Source organism: Plectropomus leopardus, chromosome 9 (genome assembly GCF_026936395.1).
Source record: "Plectropomus leopardus strain MGB_pleo_1.0 chromosome 9, ASM2693639v1, whole genome shotgun sequence".
NCBI classification, from domain to species: domain Eukaryota; kingdom Metazoa; phylum Chordata; class Actinopteri; order Perciformes; family Serranidae; genus Plectropomus; species Plectropomus leopardus.
The window spans coordinates 26,508,230-26,522,938 of NC_142184.1; the positions used below are offsets into that span (position 1 = coordinate 26,508,230).

General features: G+C 39.2%; 1 protein-coding gene across 3 annotated transcripts in view; it reads right to left on the reverse strand.

Moving 5' to 3' along the window:
- prkar2aa (protein kinase, cAMP-dependent, regulatory, type II, alpha A) overlaps nt 1–14,709 on the reverse strand; it is a 55,197-nt gene that overhangs the window by 6,705 nt on the left and 33,783 nt on the right. For all 3 annotated transcript variants that reach the window (XM_088082406.1, XM_042492590.2, XM_042492589.2), the window contains exons 3-6: nt 12,557–12,592; nt 5,966–6,102; nt 3,630–3,736; nt 150–291 (exon numbers count right to left, since the gene is read on the reverse strand). In XM_088082406.1, coding sequence (XP_087938532.1) covers nt 150–291; nt 3,630–3,736; nt 5,966–6,102; nt 12,557–12,592 — 422 coding nt within the window. The remainder of the gene's footprint in view (nt 1–149; nt 292–3,629; nt 3,737–5,965; nt 6,103–12,556; nt 12,593–14,709) is intronic.

Sequence of the window (14,709 nt, forward strand, 5' to 3'; positions counted from 1 at the left end):
GCAAGGCGACAGGCAATTAGGCAACTGTCTCCAGAGCAATTTACCTTGAGGTATTTTGCTTACAGTATTTCCTACATCTTTATCAGTTAGAGTATCCACCCCATCAAAATCTACAAACACTGTGTGTTAGACTATTTTTCTGGTCTTACCAGTCCCCATAGTGCCCCCTCCTGAGTGGCGACTATGGTGGCAGCGCGTGGCGTGTTGTACATGAGTGCCAGCTCCCCGAAGCTGCCCTTATTGTTATACTGACCCACCGTTGTTCCCGATACCATAATGTCATACACCCCTCTGGAGAGAGACACAGAAGAGAGGGAGAGAGAGTTAGAGAAAATGACAAAAAATAAAAAAACAGCAAACAAGGAAAGAAAGAAAACTACAGAAATCCAAAAGGAAACACAAAAAATAAATCAGGGTGACTTTGATTTATTTAATTGAGCTATAAGAGGTGAACAGCAATTTGTTTATTGACGTTCTGACTGGTTTAAATAGACATCTAATTACAGATTATCTGAAGCCTTGGGGCAGGACCCTGTGTTAGTTTGGCACACTGGGTGACCCAGTCATTAGCTGTGCTTGTGTGTGTGTGTGTCTAATTGTATTGATATTTCTATCACAGAAGATGTTTTCATACATTTGCAAGTGCTGAACTGTGATAATACGCAAAGGTGAGAGAAATTCAGAAAATCTGTGAACATTGTTGTATATTATCTGCATGTACAGCATCAAAACATGTTTGCCATGGTTGTATATGTTTCTGATAGACAGTAATACTCCAGCAGAGCAGCACTGTCTCCCCCCCCATCCCTCTCTCTCTCTCTCTGTATGAGGATTAAACCTGGGGAAGGTAATTTGCAGCGTTGTTGCTCGGCAGGATTAACCAGTCATTTTGTAAGATAGCCTGTCCTCCCATTGGCTGCGTAGCGGGGCTTAAACCCTTGTCGCTGGTGTATTAGTATTAACTCAGTTTGACTGGATTACCATGAGGATGGGGACGATGATCACTTGTGTCGTCGCCTACCTGAGTACAGTTAGGGCAAGATGACCTAAACACTGTTTAAAGTACTGTGCTGCTAGTAAGTGTGAAAAATGGTAGCACTGATAAATACAAGATTTAAACAATAAATCTTTTTGGGTTTAGGAGAGATGTGGAAGACAAAGTCAAGATTCTTTTAAAACAGACAACTCATCCCCGACAAAGTTTAGTTTATTATATTCAATACATTCTGAAATGTACCACGGTCTCTGAAAGAAAAACAATCCAGCCAATCAGATCTGAGAACCACAATGATCCTTTCCCATTATATATTCATTCCTTTCCCCTCACGGCGTCTGAGTGACTTCCTGTTACTTCCTCTCTTCAAGGCTTCATAACAGAATTGTTTCTTCTCACCAGATAGTAGCCGACAGGCCAGCTCGATGCTAGGAGGGTACAGTTATACTTTCAGTCTCCTTGTATTCCTCATAAAGTCGTCAAGATGCACCATTTTTGAGTTGTCTGACACTCCAAGCCTGTTTACATTAACGGCTAACATGTTTCGCTAAGAGGAATGCAGAGGAAATGTATACATATGGTTGAATTACGAAACACTTTTTTTAAACAATGTGTTTCTCTGTACTGTTTTCTTTCCTGCTTTTCTTTTCTGTTTCTGTTTATCCCTCCATCTCCGTGTGTGTCCATGCTCACACCCCACCCTGCTGGTGACATTAGTTACAACCTATGCCTTTTACAGGCCCGGGAAAATCCCAGGATAGTGTATGACCAGGCAAGCGTGCTGCTTTTAAAGGTCATCGCAGATCTCTTGAACAGGGAACCCGCTGTTAGAAAGCATGTATGCAGATTGAATGATAGCGCACAACAAGTGGAACTAAACCACTGTGCTGAACTGATATGTGTTACGCCAAGAATGTGTAGAGGCCATACTGGGATAAACAATAACCAGGCACCAGCCAAACATTGGTCATTGTCTCTTTGGTAGCAGAGGTTAATTTTTTTTCTATGTTAAGTAATCACTTGAGCTGGTAAAGTAATGCAAATGAATGTAGCTGGTGGACAAAGAAATGTAAATTCCTCTCCATGCAGAGAAGTCTCAGGGATTATTGTGGAAGTTTGTCAAAGTTGCCTCCATTATTTAAATATAATATATTCAACTTTTAAACCTCTGTTTTACACAAAAAGGACCTGAGATATTGTTGTAATTTACAGAACCGCCTGCAGGTTGATGCATAATTTGAGTTTTCAGACCATAAGGTATTATTCATTACATTCAGTAATGATAAGAATAAGACAAGATACTTATTTCAATGGTACTGTAACTTTTAAAGAAAATTCGCCAACTTTTATGTGGCTGTCCAATGAGTGTTTATGGTAACTGTAGTCAATGAAAGCAAAAAATTCCTCAGCACGTGCTATATTGACAAAAGAAAGCAGAGTTATCCTGCTCATGGAGCCAGGCACGCAGTGGCTACATGTACCAAAATGCACAGGGCAGGCTCTCTCGGGGTCAGCGTCAGCAACCACATCCAACAAAAACCGCCCACCCTGGAATTCATTGCAGCAGAATGATTCAGTTTTTGTTGGCATCGGAGGGCAAATTGAGCAAAGGCACCACCAGTCAGTGTTTTCTCTCGGCAGTTCAGGTTCTGAAGGATCCCTGCCGGCCATATCCTCCTCCACGGATAATGCCGCCGCAGCCTCTCTCTGCTGCATCAGATTGATCGGACACTATGGCTTTAATAAACTTAGCTGAATATCCAAGTCAGAAAAATCACTGTGAAAATGTATCCTTGTCTTTAACATCCTCATATTTTGGCATGCCATTACGCTGTTGGGAATGCAGCTAGTTTGGAATGGAAGTGAAGAAAATAAAAGAAATCTGTTTTTGAGTGTCCCTGAGTTGAAGCTTAAATAGCCTGTAGCTCTTCCTTGCCTCCATCTACATCACTTTACCGTCAAATGACGAGCCTGGATGCAGGAAGAACAATCGATTTTGTACCTGCAAACTGTTGATATAGCTTGGACTGAGGAATTTATTGCTTCTATTTACTGATACTAAATTTATCATCAACACTAATTGCACATCCACATAAAAGGTGGTGAATTTTCCCTTTAACACTGTATTCCAGCCTGGGCAAAAAAACAGTCCTATAAAGGCCTGTGTGTATGCAGTCACAGTTTACATTAGCAATATGGCAGGAAAATTACATACAGCCTGCAACGGTGACATACATACCATAAACAGTGCAATGTAAACACAAGCACAACTGTTAAGATGAGCAAAATGGCTGCACTGCTGTAAAAGATTTTTAGAGGACCACGCCATAATTCTACTGTTATTTATTGCATTAAAAACAAAGTCTTGTAATCAAAACTGCCTTTTAGAGACATACTTTAAAAAATTATTTACACTGTTAGATTTGATGATACAACATTTTTTGAGTCTGTAAACTGATGGTGTTGTGTTTGTTTAAGGTGTGTCTAATATTTTAACTCCTCTCCAGCTTTGCTTTTGTCAGTTTTTTCGTAGCAACTGTTTAGCCTCTCTTTCTTCCAAACTTGCAAAAACAAACAGACAGAATAATCAAATTGTGTCAGCTTTCATGACCCAATACAAGTATCAGCCTCCTACCTCTCTATGACGTAAAAGTTGTCTCCATCGTCTCCCTGGTCGATGACGTGCTCCTGGGGCTGAACCCGTAACTCAAACATGGCGTCCAGCACCTCAGAGAACTGCTCCTGGTTGGAGGACAACAGGGACGGATGTCAGACCCAACAATGGAAACGTGTAAGTGGAGCTCAATCAGCAGCTCAAAATGGCATCTAGCGCCTGTGAGCGCTGCTCCCACATGAGAAGAAAGTTAATTATCCCAGTAGGGAAACTGTGGGAGAAAGTAAATGAGAGGCAGAAGAATGGACATTTTCTTCATATCGTGACACTTTCTGAATGTTTAACAAGGGTATGCAATTTCAGGAAAAAATGTTGTCTCTGGGGTTTGAGTCCCTCACAATGTCACAGATGTATCACGGTAGATGCCAGGTGCTACATGGTTCACAAGAGAAATTGAAAAAGTTTTTTTTTAAAAATCACATGAATTTCAGCCAAAACGAACACGGATAAAACAAGTATAGCAACAACACACAGGTATGATTTTTAAAATTGCGTTTCAGAAAAAAGGCAAGACAATCATCTCATTCCTAGATATAGGAAGGTTTAAGTTGAGTAGTTTTACGATGCCAACAAAAATAAAGCACATTACAGGGACATCATCACATGGGCTTCTATGAATTTAAGTTTCTAGGCAATAAGATAAGCAAATGAGAAGGGATGGTACTGGTTCGTGATACATTGTACACGTGCAAATATGAACATGTTCAGAAGCACTTGTTTCCTCTCTTATTCGCTTCTAAGCGAGCTTCTAAGTGTGGTTGCTGAGGAGAGTAAAGTGATGTTATACATCAAATGACCAGACGAGAAAGCGCCTGTAAATTTTAAGTAAATCCAATGCAACAGTTCTTCTATTAATATAACTCTTATGAAACGTATAATGTTTCCTTGCTGTTGCAGCTGTAGTTCATGATTATGTTGTAATAGATTACATTATTTTATTTTTTGTTTTAAATATTTTTGCTCCATCATATGTAGATGAAGTGACAAATTACTGGAAGCACAGTCTGTGTAATGTAGCCCATTAAACCGCTGCCTCAAAGGAACACTCAAAGCATGTAGTATATAATGAAGGGTAGGGCTGGGCAATTAACCTAAAAATAACCCTAACCAACCTCATGACTCTAATTTCCGAACTTAATTTTGTCGATGGCTGCATTCCTTCACATTAGCTTGAAACCTACTCCATAATATATTGGAAAGTGCAACAATGAGATCCTGTATGCATGAAAACACAACCCATCAGAGTTAGACTGGTTGTTCTTTTTTTAAATGTCAAGTTGACATTGTCAGATCTAGCTGTTTTTAGCTGATGGAATAATGCGTGTCCAGTCTAACTCTGACAGCAAAGACAACCTCAACACAGGAGAAAATGCAGACGTGCAGTTGCAGATGAGAACAAAAGGTATAGAAACAGATGTCTCTCATGACTTCAGTATGCATGATACAAGACAAAATAAAGCTAAATACTGTAAAAAAAAGAAAAGCAGAGTAGTGCAGTGCACTAAGCGCTCAAGTGTGTGTCTGTGTATGTGGTGAGTGTGCGGGAGAGAGCAGGGAACCAAGAATGCTAATCGGTTTAGCAGTAAACCATGAATATAACAGTGAAAGTTCAGTATGAGCTACAGGTTGTTGCAAAAATAAATGCCGCAGCCCTCTAAGAACTAAGCAGAATTCATGAGTTTTGTTTACCAGCAGCTCATAGTGACAGGGTTAACTCCAAAGACCAGTCTGGAGGATGAAGCAAGTTCTGTCAGGCTAAAAGCAGTTTATTTCCATTTTCATTAAATACACCTAAACATGCAACTGAAGGAATGATATCACAGACGCTTTAATGAGTCATTTAAATATGATACTTCATTGTTTTCATAGTCACACGAAATGGAAAATAAAGACTATTTCAGTTAGATTTTCCTGATTGAGCAAACATATACTTCAAAGTGTTCATAAATGTTACTGTCATTATGTAGGATTTTCTGTTTATTCCTCATAACAAATAATTAATAAGAGCTCCACTGTGATAACAGAGAATATTGTGTATTTACTGTAGGGTTGCTATACTCCTTTGTATTCCATTAACTTGTACAGGTGTTTTCATTTTCCTGTCTACTGAGTAAAGGTTATTAAAGGTCATGTGACTTCAGTTTTTGGGTCTACATACAGGTGTCTAATTAAAGGCTGAAAGCTAAATGGAAAAGCATAATAAATGCAGATGCTTTCATACACGGCACTAGGAGTTACTGACGCTGTAAGTTAGTAATGTGTCAGTGTGTGTCACTTCCAGTGTATGTAACTTTTACCTGATCTAGTGTTTTGAAGAGTAGGATGTCTCGGCAGGCCTCCTGGAGTCTGCAGCGCTGTTCATCTGTTTTTGGGTGAACCACTCTGGGCTCCGAGTCTTCGTCGTCCTCGTCTGGATTGAACGCCTCCGCACACACTGGAGGGAAGACATGTAAGTCCACTTTACACACTGCATTAATATGCCGTGAGTGATTACATTGTAATGAGACTGAGCAAACAATCCAGGTGAGAAAGTAATGTATAGACATGTTCAGAAACTCATAAGCCACAGTAACAACTAAGTTTAAATGTGATAAGCTTCAAACAAAAACTTGACAAGCGGGAATTAAAAAAAAAAAACAAAAACAGATAACAACAAACTGGCAGCTTGCAGGAAATTCAAGTGGTGACAAACTTGTCAAAAATCCACTTTAACTATACTTGTGGATAGGGAACAAGTCCTGCAAAATGTTTAGTGTTGATCTTGAAGGACAGACTGACATTAATTTCCTGTGCTATCATAACAAATCATAACTGGTATAGCTGAAGTTTGGCAGTTTGTTTTTTTTTCTCGAACCTGCACATTAGGCACACATGGCTGTGGGATCAGTAATGACTTCAGAACGAACATTAGCTACCAGTTTACAATCTATTTTTGTCATCACAAACTAGTTTGTAAATAATCGCTGATTTTATCATTTTATCTTCTTACTAAATTGCTATAAATGCTGAGCATTTTAGCAGAGGTGCAAAGTAATTTATGCATATTTTAATTCTACATTGATCACAATACAATGCTCGAAGACTCCACACGACAGATATTCATCATAGTAACAAAACAGCTTGGAGTTTTGAGTTGGGCAATGGATGAATGCATTAGCTCTCTGCAAGTGGCTGGATAAATCTTTGTTTCTTATTTTGAAGTGATTTTTGTCATTTTATTTTGCCAATTTAAATTTTGCTTCTGAAGAACACCTGAGAGCCCCGTTCAGCAGGTAGCTGAAGGCAGAGAGAGACAGCAGGAATAAACAGTGTGTAAAATCAGCATATTTTCAAATCTAACTGTGAATTAAGGGTTTAGTTTGACCAAACCAGAGCTGGTGACTATTGGAACAGTGGAAGGACTAACTAGACGGTTTTAGTGAGTTTTTATTTCTCTCTGTTTGTTTGCATGAAGTGTGTTTTAAGATAAGTTAGCAAGGCAATTAAGATAGTGTTATCCCATTTTTTGGCAGAAAGTAGTGTGTGTACGCATTTTTTTAAAACACTATAGACCACTTTCCCTTTGCCAGAAGACCAGAGCTAGTCCGCTTTGTTATTTTTCTTACTGGTGTGTCACGTTTACTGTCACAGACAGCCCTGAAAACAGGTTAGTTAACAACAGAAAGCAGCATGGAGGCCAGTGAAAGTATCTTTTTTTTCCATTTCTCTTACTTATTCAGTCTCTCTCTTAGACTCTTGAGTAATTTGAAGTGATGTTCAACTTCTTTTTAGGCAGAGTGGGCAGAATTTTTGGCAGCCCATCATTGTATCTCGCAGAAAAAGGGGCTAAAAGTAGTTCATACACCTGGATGTTGTATTGCCATCAGTGCCTATCGGAGCTGATCAGAGCAGGAGCCGATAAATACCTGTGACTGCTGCAGAGTCTTTTGACCTGGGGGTGAACACTGATTGCTACCTTTACCATTAAGTAAAAAACAGATGTTAGCAGTTGCTTGTTTTTTTTATGCACTGGGAAAAGGGCTTTAGATCTGTAAAAGCAAGAAACTTGAATTCAGATGGTGCAAAGTTGTATTTTTCTATTTCTGTCAGTGTTTTTGATATTTTGCGGGGCTTTTTTTAATTTATTGAACTAAAAACAAGAGCTTGTGGAACATAGAAAACTTGCTGCTCATCAGCCAATTGATAGAGAGGAATGCACACACACCTGCACAAACAAAATCGCCTGTTGTTAGGCTGATTGTGGCATGTTAAAAAATCTTAACACATTGCCAAACCCTACTAGTGAAGAAAAACAAATGTTACAGTTAATTTTTATCTGGACACAATCTAGACATAAGAATGTATTTTAATGTTTACACACTAACAAATAAATACACACAAGATGAGCAAAGAAAACCACAAAGATGTTTTAACAGACACTGTACTGAATAAAACTGAAATGCGCGCGCGCGCGCGCACACACACACACACACACACACACACACACACACACACACACACACACACACACACACACACACTCTCTCTCTCTCTCTCTCACACATACACACTGAAGAGTACAGGGAAAGGTAAGCTGTTACACAAGCACACACACATGCAGAGAGGAGGATATTGTATAACACAAAATGAGGCGACAGCCTGCAGGAGAAGGGAAGAGAGGACATCATTACTGCAGGACACAGAAGGAGCCCAGAAGTGAGGAAATGACACATGCACAGCGACATGTTTTACCACACTGGATGACAAACACTGACAAGGTCATTTTCAAATTGTCACTATGTATCTGTGTTTCCTCCAACTCTGATACTCACTCCACTTCTCACATGACATTTACCTCAAAACACATAGAAGTCTGCAGGAGTGTTTGTGCAGTCACAAGTGCTAATGTCTTATCTCTTAGCGTTCATACCAGTCATGTTTGGAGCAGTGTGACCACTGGAGTGTCGGCGTGTTAACTCCCTTAGTTCAGCTTAATCGGGCAGGTAAATATAATGAACCAAATAAAAAGCAGTTAAAATGTGAGCCTCGGTGCTCTGCTGACTAGAATGTGATGTAGCTAATTACGCGTGGGAACATAATCTGAGCCAGCAACAAGATACGATCCCAAAACACATGGGTTTTATGAGTACGAAGACACAGATGTTAGTATAAATAATCTGCTCTGTTTGTTCTTCATGAAAGTCATAAAAAATAAGATATGGCAGAGAGTGCAGGCAGGCTCATCATGGTTAGATGAAGGAATCAAATGCGTTTTGTTTCCCCAAAGCTGCCAAAGCCTCCATCTATCCCTGGCAAGATGACAGGATACCAAAACACCGGCCAATAAACACGCTACTTGTGAGTCTATGTGTGTTTTGTTTACAAGTTCACTTGTCACAGGGCAGTGTGATCGAATCTAATGCAAATATGTATTTAATTCATCATGTCCAACCTGTTTTCGGGCCAAAATAAATAAATTGTAGATGTGATTGTGGCCTTATGTTTCTTATGTGAGAAAAACAAGATTCCTAAGCTTGCTGCTTCTCTGTGTACCTTCAGATGATTGTAAAACAGATTCCTTTTCTTCATCTAGGGAATAATTCATTAGTCCTGTGTTACCTTCTTAAGTTGTATCACATTTTACTTCTTAGTACAGTCTCCTCAACATAGTGAAACCACCATCCAGTGTAATGTTGACAACACCTTAAGCTGAATTGATTCCAACTCCTGGTCAGTATCTCAACTGCGCCACTGGGTCACAGCATTACAAGAGCAGGAATATACTAATGTTTTAAGACACCATAAACATGTGAATTTAAATGTTTTTCAGTAGCTATTCGTAGTTGTTATTACCACCTGTTTTATTGGAAGCAATCATGTCCCCTTAACATTTCTTATGTAAAATTTAGTGACTGCTTTTCAACATTTCTTAAAATGCTTATAGAGAGGTGCAAACATATTTTATTAACTGTAACCAAAAATGTGTTTGTGCTGGGATGAAAATTATTCTGTGAATACACGTACCTATACAGTGAATGACTGCCAAAGTAACCAAGTAAAGAATATTACTGATTGTATTTTTGATCACTGTAAAATAAATAACTTTAATATTGAATTTATGTGGTATTAGAGGCAATATTTCTATATTGAAATCTATAGTTCAGCAAGCTGATTAACTGATCGTTTTCTTAATAGAAAATGTAATCTCTAAAACCTAAGAAGTACTTTGGAAGATCCAAATATATTTACTGTGTTTGTTGGTTTTAAAAGTTACTGAATATTTGGCTGAATGTTTGTTCCCTCTGCCTCCATTACAAGACAGAAACAACTGGACGAATTAATTCAAAACACTGAAGCTCAGTATTAAGTACTAACCCACTGTAAAGAGCCCTAAAAATCTCAAACAAGTCAGCGCTGATCAAATGTCAAGATTCTGTTACTGCATAGCTGGTTCCGGAAACATACGTTACTGAACTGTTGCTGTAAAATCAGAACAAGTTGTGTGTAGACCCCAGAAAGACTAGCTGCTGCAAAAGCTAATAAGGTTCTTAAGAACTGCTGGGTGTAGTTAACAGGAACAACAAAGCACAATTTTGACACACCCCGTGATGCTGGCTGTGGTCAGAAGTGAAACAGGTTTGATACAATCAAACCGAGAGGGCAATGAAAACTGCCTCTCAGCCGGATGTAAAATCGCTCGTTAAGAAAGAACCGCTTTAAACTGCTGATTAATTTATTCTACCTACAGTTGGTGGTTGTAGCATATCATTTATTGTATTGAACGGAGTCTACAATATTTGACCACTTAATTTGAACTTGTTGAATAAACACTTCTTGGACAACGTCAGCACAAATTAAAAGGGAACTTCCCTTTAGGATGATCGACAGAACTTATTATCTTGGATTTCATAGGGCCTCGCTGTAAAATTTTGCACATTTTACCAGTTATTTAAAAAAACTAACACCAAACTGCATGCGTCCAGGACAGCATGGGAAATCCCACAAAGCATTTGTCTCTCTTTTCTCAAAAAAAAACAACATTGTAATGATAAAAGGATAGTTTTTTCTTTTAAGCTTTAAAGCTACAGTTGGTAACTTTTATGAATGTGACATTTTTTGTCAGATTAGCTGAAATTGACACTACATACACAGCATCCTATGTGAAAGATAGTCTGTAAAAAACAATGTCCATGCCTGTCTTCCTGTTGCCTCTAATGGCATTTGGTAATGAAAATCTACAGAAGCTGTCAAGGAGTCTCCAATGGAGCTGTCAAAAATGTCAATCACTGTTTATGAACTGTGGTCAAACTGTCAAATTAGGCAGCACTGATCAAATATTAGCTTTAGCGTACTGTTTAGATGTAAAATGAGAAAGTTTGTGGCATGGCAGCCATGTTGAAAACAGTCAACCTTAGTAGCAAGCACCACCCACTGGCAAGACCAACATTCTCATTTAACAGCTCAGTCGTACACTAAAATAATCTGAAAATATGCTGATTAAATATAAATAAATATTCTGTTACTGCATTGCCAATTTCTTGTGTCAAATGTTTTCAGACTACTTTAGTGCATGGTTTAGCTGTCAAATGAAGTGGCTTGGTACTTTGGTTGACTGTTTTCAATATGGCTGCCGGGTCACAAATTTTCTCATCAAAATTTCTCACTAAACAGTACACTAAAATATGTTTATGACAACATTTAAGGCACAAATGGGCAATGCAGTGACAGAATATTGATTCATATTCGATCAGCACTACTCAGTTTGACAGTTTGACCATAGCTTACCAGCAGTGATTGACATGACGGACAGCTGTGTAAGTGACTCCTCTGCTCTAAATGGTTGGTTTAGTTCATGTGCAGCAATGTCATTAGATGCAGTTGTTCAATTCATTGTTTGCATAGAGTGACAGATTCAACAAATATGACAAAAGTATTTTAATAAAAGTTATCCACGATAGATTTGGTGAATCTACCTCCCTTGGGAGAGATTAAATGTGTCTCACTGAGAAAACACGACACACAAACACAAACACACGCACACACACACACACACACACACACACACACACACAACACCTGCCGAATAAAACTACTTTGTACAACTAAAAAGGGACCTTTGTAGTAACATCTCTTGGAAACATGAGAAGCATCACACTAACACTTCACTTACACTTTGTTGTTGTATTCACACAATTTTTCCTCAGGGCTCCAAAAGGATCATTACCTCTTAGTACATTACCACTACAAACGTCTACCCATTGTACCACACTACACTTCTGCCAACAGAGAAACGTTGTTCATTACATTATAAAGACAAGGAACTCAATACAGCTGGATGTTACATCTACAAAATAGTAACAAGCCCAACAACAAATTAACACCACATACTCTACAATAAACCTTTATGATGCTATGGTACAGACAGCAGGTTGAACAATGACAGTAGGACAGCAGTAAAGATAAACATCAGCAGACACACCCAGAGCCTAATCAAAGTGCAGTGCGCTGTGACGGCTGACGACATTCAATTACTCATGTGTACACACTAGACGGGCATGACAGAGCGTGAGAAAACAAGAGCACTGTACACACAAGACCACAGACACCAACACACAAACAGACTCAGCACAGACACACAAAACCCAAAACACACCACAGTGATGCTTCTTAATGCTGTGTTTTAGATTCACAACATACGCAAATGCACTCATCATCAAAACAATGACAGAGACATACAAATCAGTAAGTCTACCACTCGAAGGTGGCTCACACAAGAACGCAGATGCTGAGCCACTTGGGCAGTGATGTATGCAATGTCGTCCCTGGTGTGGATTACACTTAAGGGACATGACGTCAAACATATGCATATACACAGACATGCTGGTGAGGTGAACACACACTCATCTTACCTGACACTCTCCGGTTGAATCTGCTGGGTGGTGGAGCTGTGGAGGGAGAGAGAGAGAGAGAGAACAGAGGGAGAGGTGAAATTAACATCATTGTTTTTACATAATGACATTTAATACGATTTTGTGATTGCTTTGAAATCCTCATTACCATTATCTGCTCTGAACAGAAGGTGTTCACAACAATAATTGAAGCAAAAGAAGATTTTGTAAAGGGAAGAGGGACAAAAAGGCAGACAGTGAGTCAGAGTGACAGCCAGCATTGGAGAGAGAAAGATACAGACAGTCAGACAGATAAAGGCGACAAGAGGTGAAGAGATAAAAAGTAGGACACGCTCAAAGATACAGGCAGACGTGAAGAAGAACAGAGAGAGACAGAGCGTAACCAGGAAGGAAAATATGAGCTGAGACATGAACTGAGAAAGGGAAAAAAGAAAGTATTTTCCGTGTTGCAAAGTTAATATTTTCTTCGTACACATGAATGCCGTTGTGAGCAGTGGCTACAGCCTCCAGCATTGTCATCACAGACATACAAACACACACACACACACACACATGCAACTCATAAAACAAAGCATGATCAAACTCAGCAGCAATAATCAAATACTGATTGCCTGAAGCTGGGCAATATGTGAGTGGATTAACAAATAACTTAATAAGAGCCCTCATAGCTACGTGTTAAAGGATGAAAGGGTAATGACGGTTATGTTGGTATCGAATCTGTTACATTGTGGCTTCATTACACCATGTCCTATAGGCTCTCATTAAATATAATCAATTAGTCTGTCTGAACTACCAACACATTTCTTCGCTGAAATACTGAAGTGGACTACCTTTATTTTAATGCTGGTGACAACTAATGCCAGTGTCAGTGTTAGTTACAAATGGTCAGTGAGGTTTGTTTACGTTTTGACATGACAAGCAGACTTATCTGTGGCAATGTAGCCAGGCTCAAGCTGTTGCCATGCACTGTTTTGATGCACAGATGCTGCTGGGACACTGTTAATGTTCCTGAGCCACCAGCATTGCACATCTGATGTCTCTCTGATTTAAAATTCAACATTCAAGGACTTACAACAGCAGGCACCTGCCCAGCTGAGGTGTTTCTTTAAGCAAAACAGAGAACCGCGAATGTTTTTGAGTAGCTGACCCCAATCTCTGCTCCCCTGTAGATTTATGGACGATAAATATGTTTGCATGCTCTTTCAGACCTTGCATCTAGGTCACACCCTATAATTGAAAAATTAAATGTTTTATCCCACAGATAATCAATTACACGTTTTAGCTTGTGAATGCATTATGTCAATGAATGTGTTCACATAAGTGGTCACATAGTATTTGAGATACTAACCTACTTAAGTGTTGGCCCATGAGAACACCACGTGGCTCTTACATTAGACCAGGAGCTCATACACTGTTTATGAGACATCCAAATATGGTGAAAGACTGATATTAGCCAGGAAAGAATAGCATATATCCTAAATTTATTATCCTGTTTCCAGATATGGGTCTATGGAAATCTACAGAATATACCACGACAGAGGGATCAGGATATTAAGCTAATTAACAGCTTAACCCAAATCTATCCCTAACAATAATACCACCAAGTATTAAGTTAAAAATACCAGCACTCAATTGCAAATAAATGCATACTAATGTATGCATTTGCATAATTTAGGTCTGTGGGTAACCAGTCCTATGGTGTCAGAAAGTCTACTTCCATCCATTTTCTGCTGCTTATCCAGGCTTATACAGAGCAACCACTTCCTGCCCTACTTTGTTTTTCAGGCTTTGCCAAACTGAGCCCCATGAGTACAGGCCAAGATACCAGCATCTTGCTCAGGGGCTGGGAAACCCTGGGGTGAGCTGACCCTTTCCCATCTTGGCCGATTCACAAGGGTAGTTTGCTTGAAACACACCAAGAGTGCTTTTAACATTTCAGCAATTATTTTAAATAGTGGCGCTCTCATTCTGTAATAAAACACCCGTGCATCATTTTGACAGATGATGATACAGAACCTGGTTTTACCAAATGATTGTGACAATGTCATACCAAAGAGGATAAACATCCTGTGCAAGGTTGATGCTTCCTGGAAACGTCTTAAATGCAGCTGTAATCAAGTTTAATTGCTGGTCATGATTTCAGCGCTGTGCAG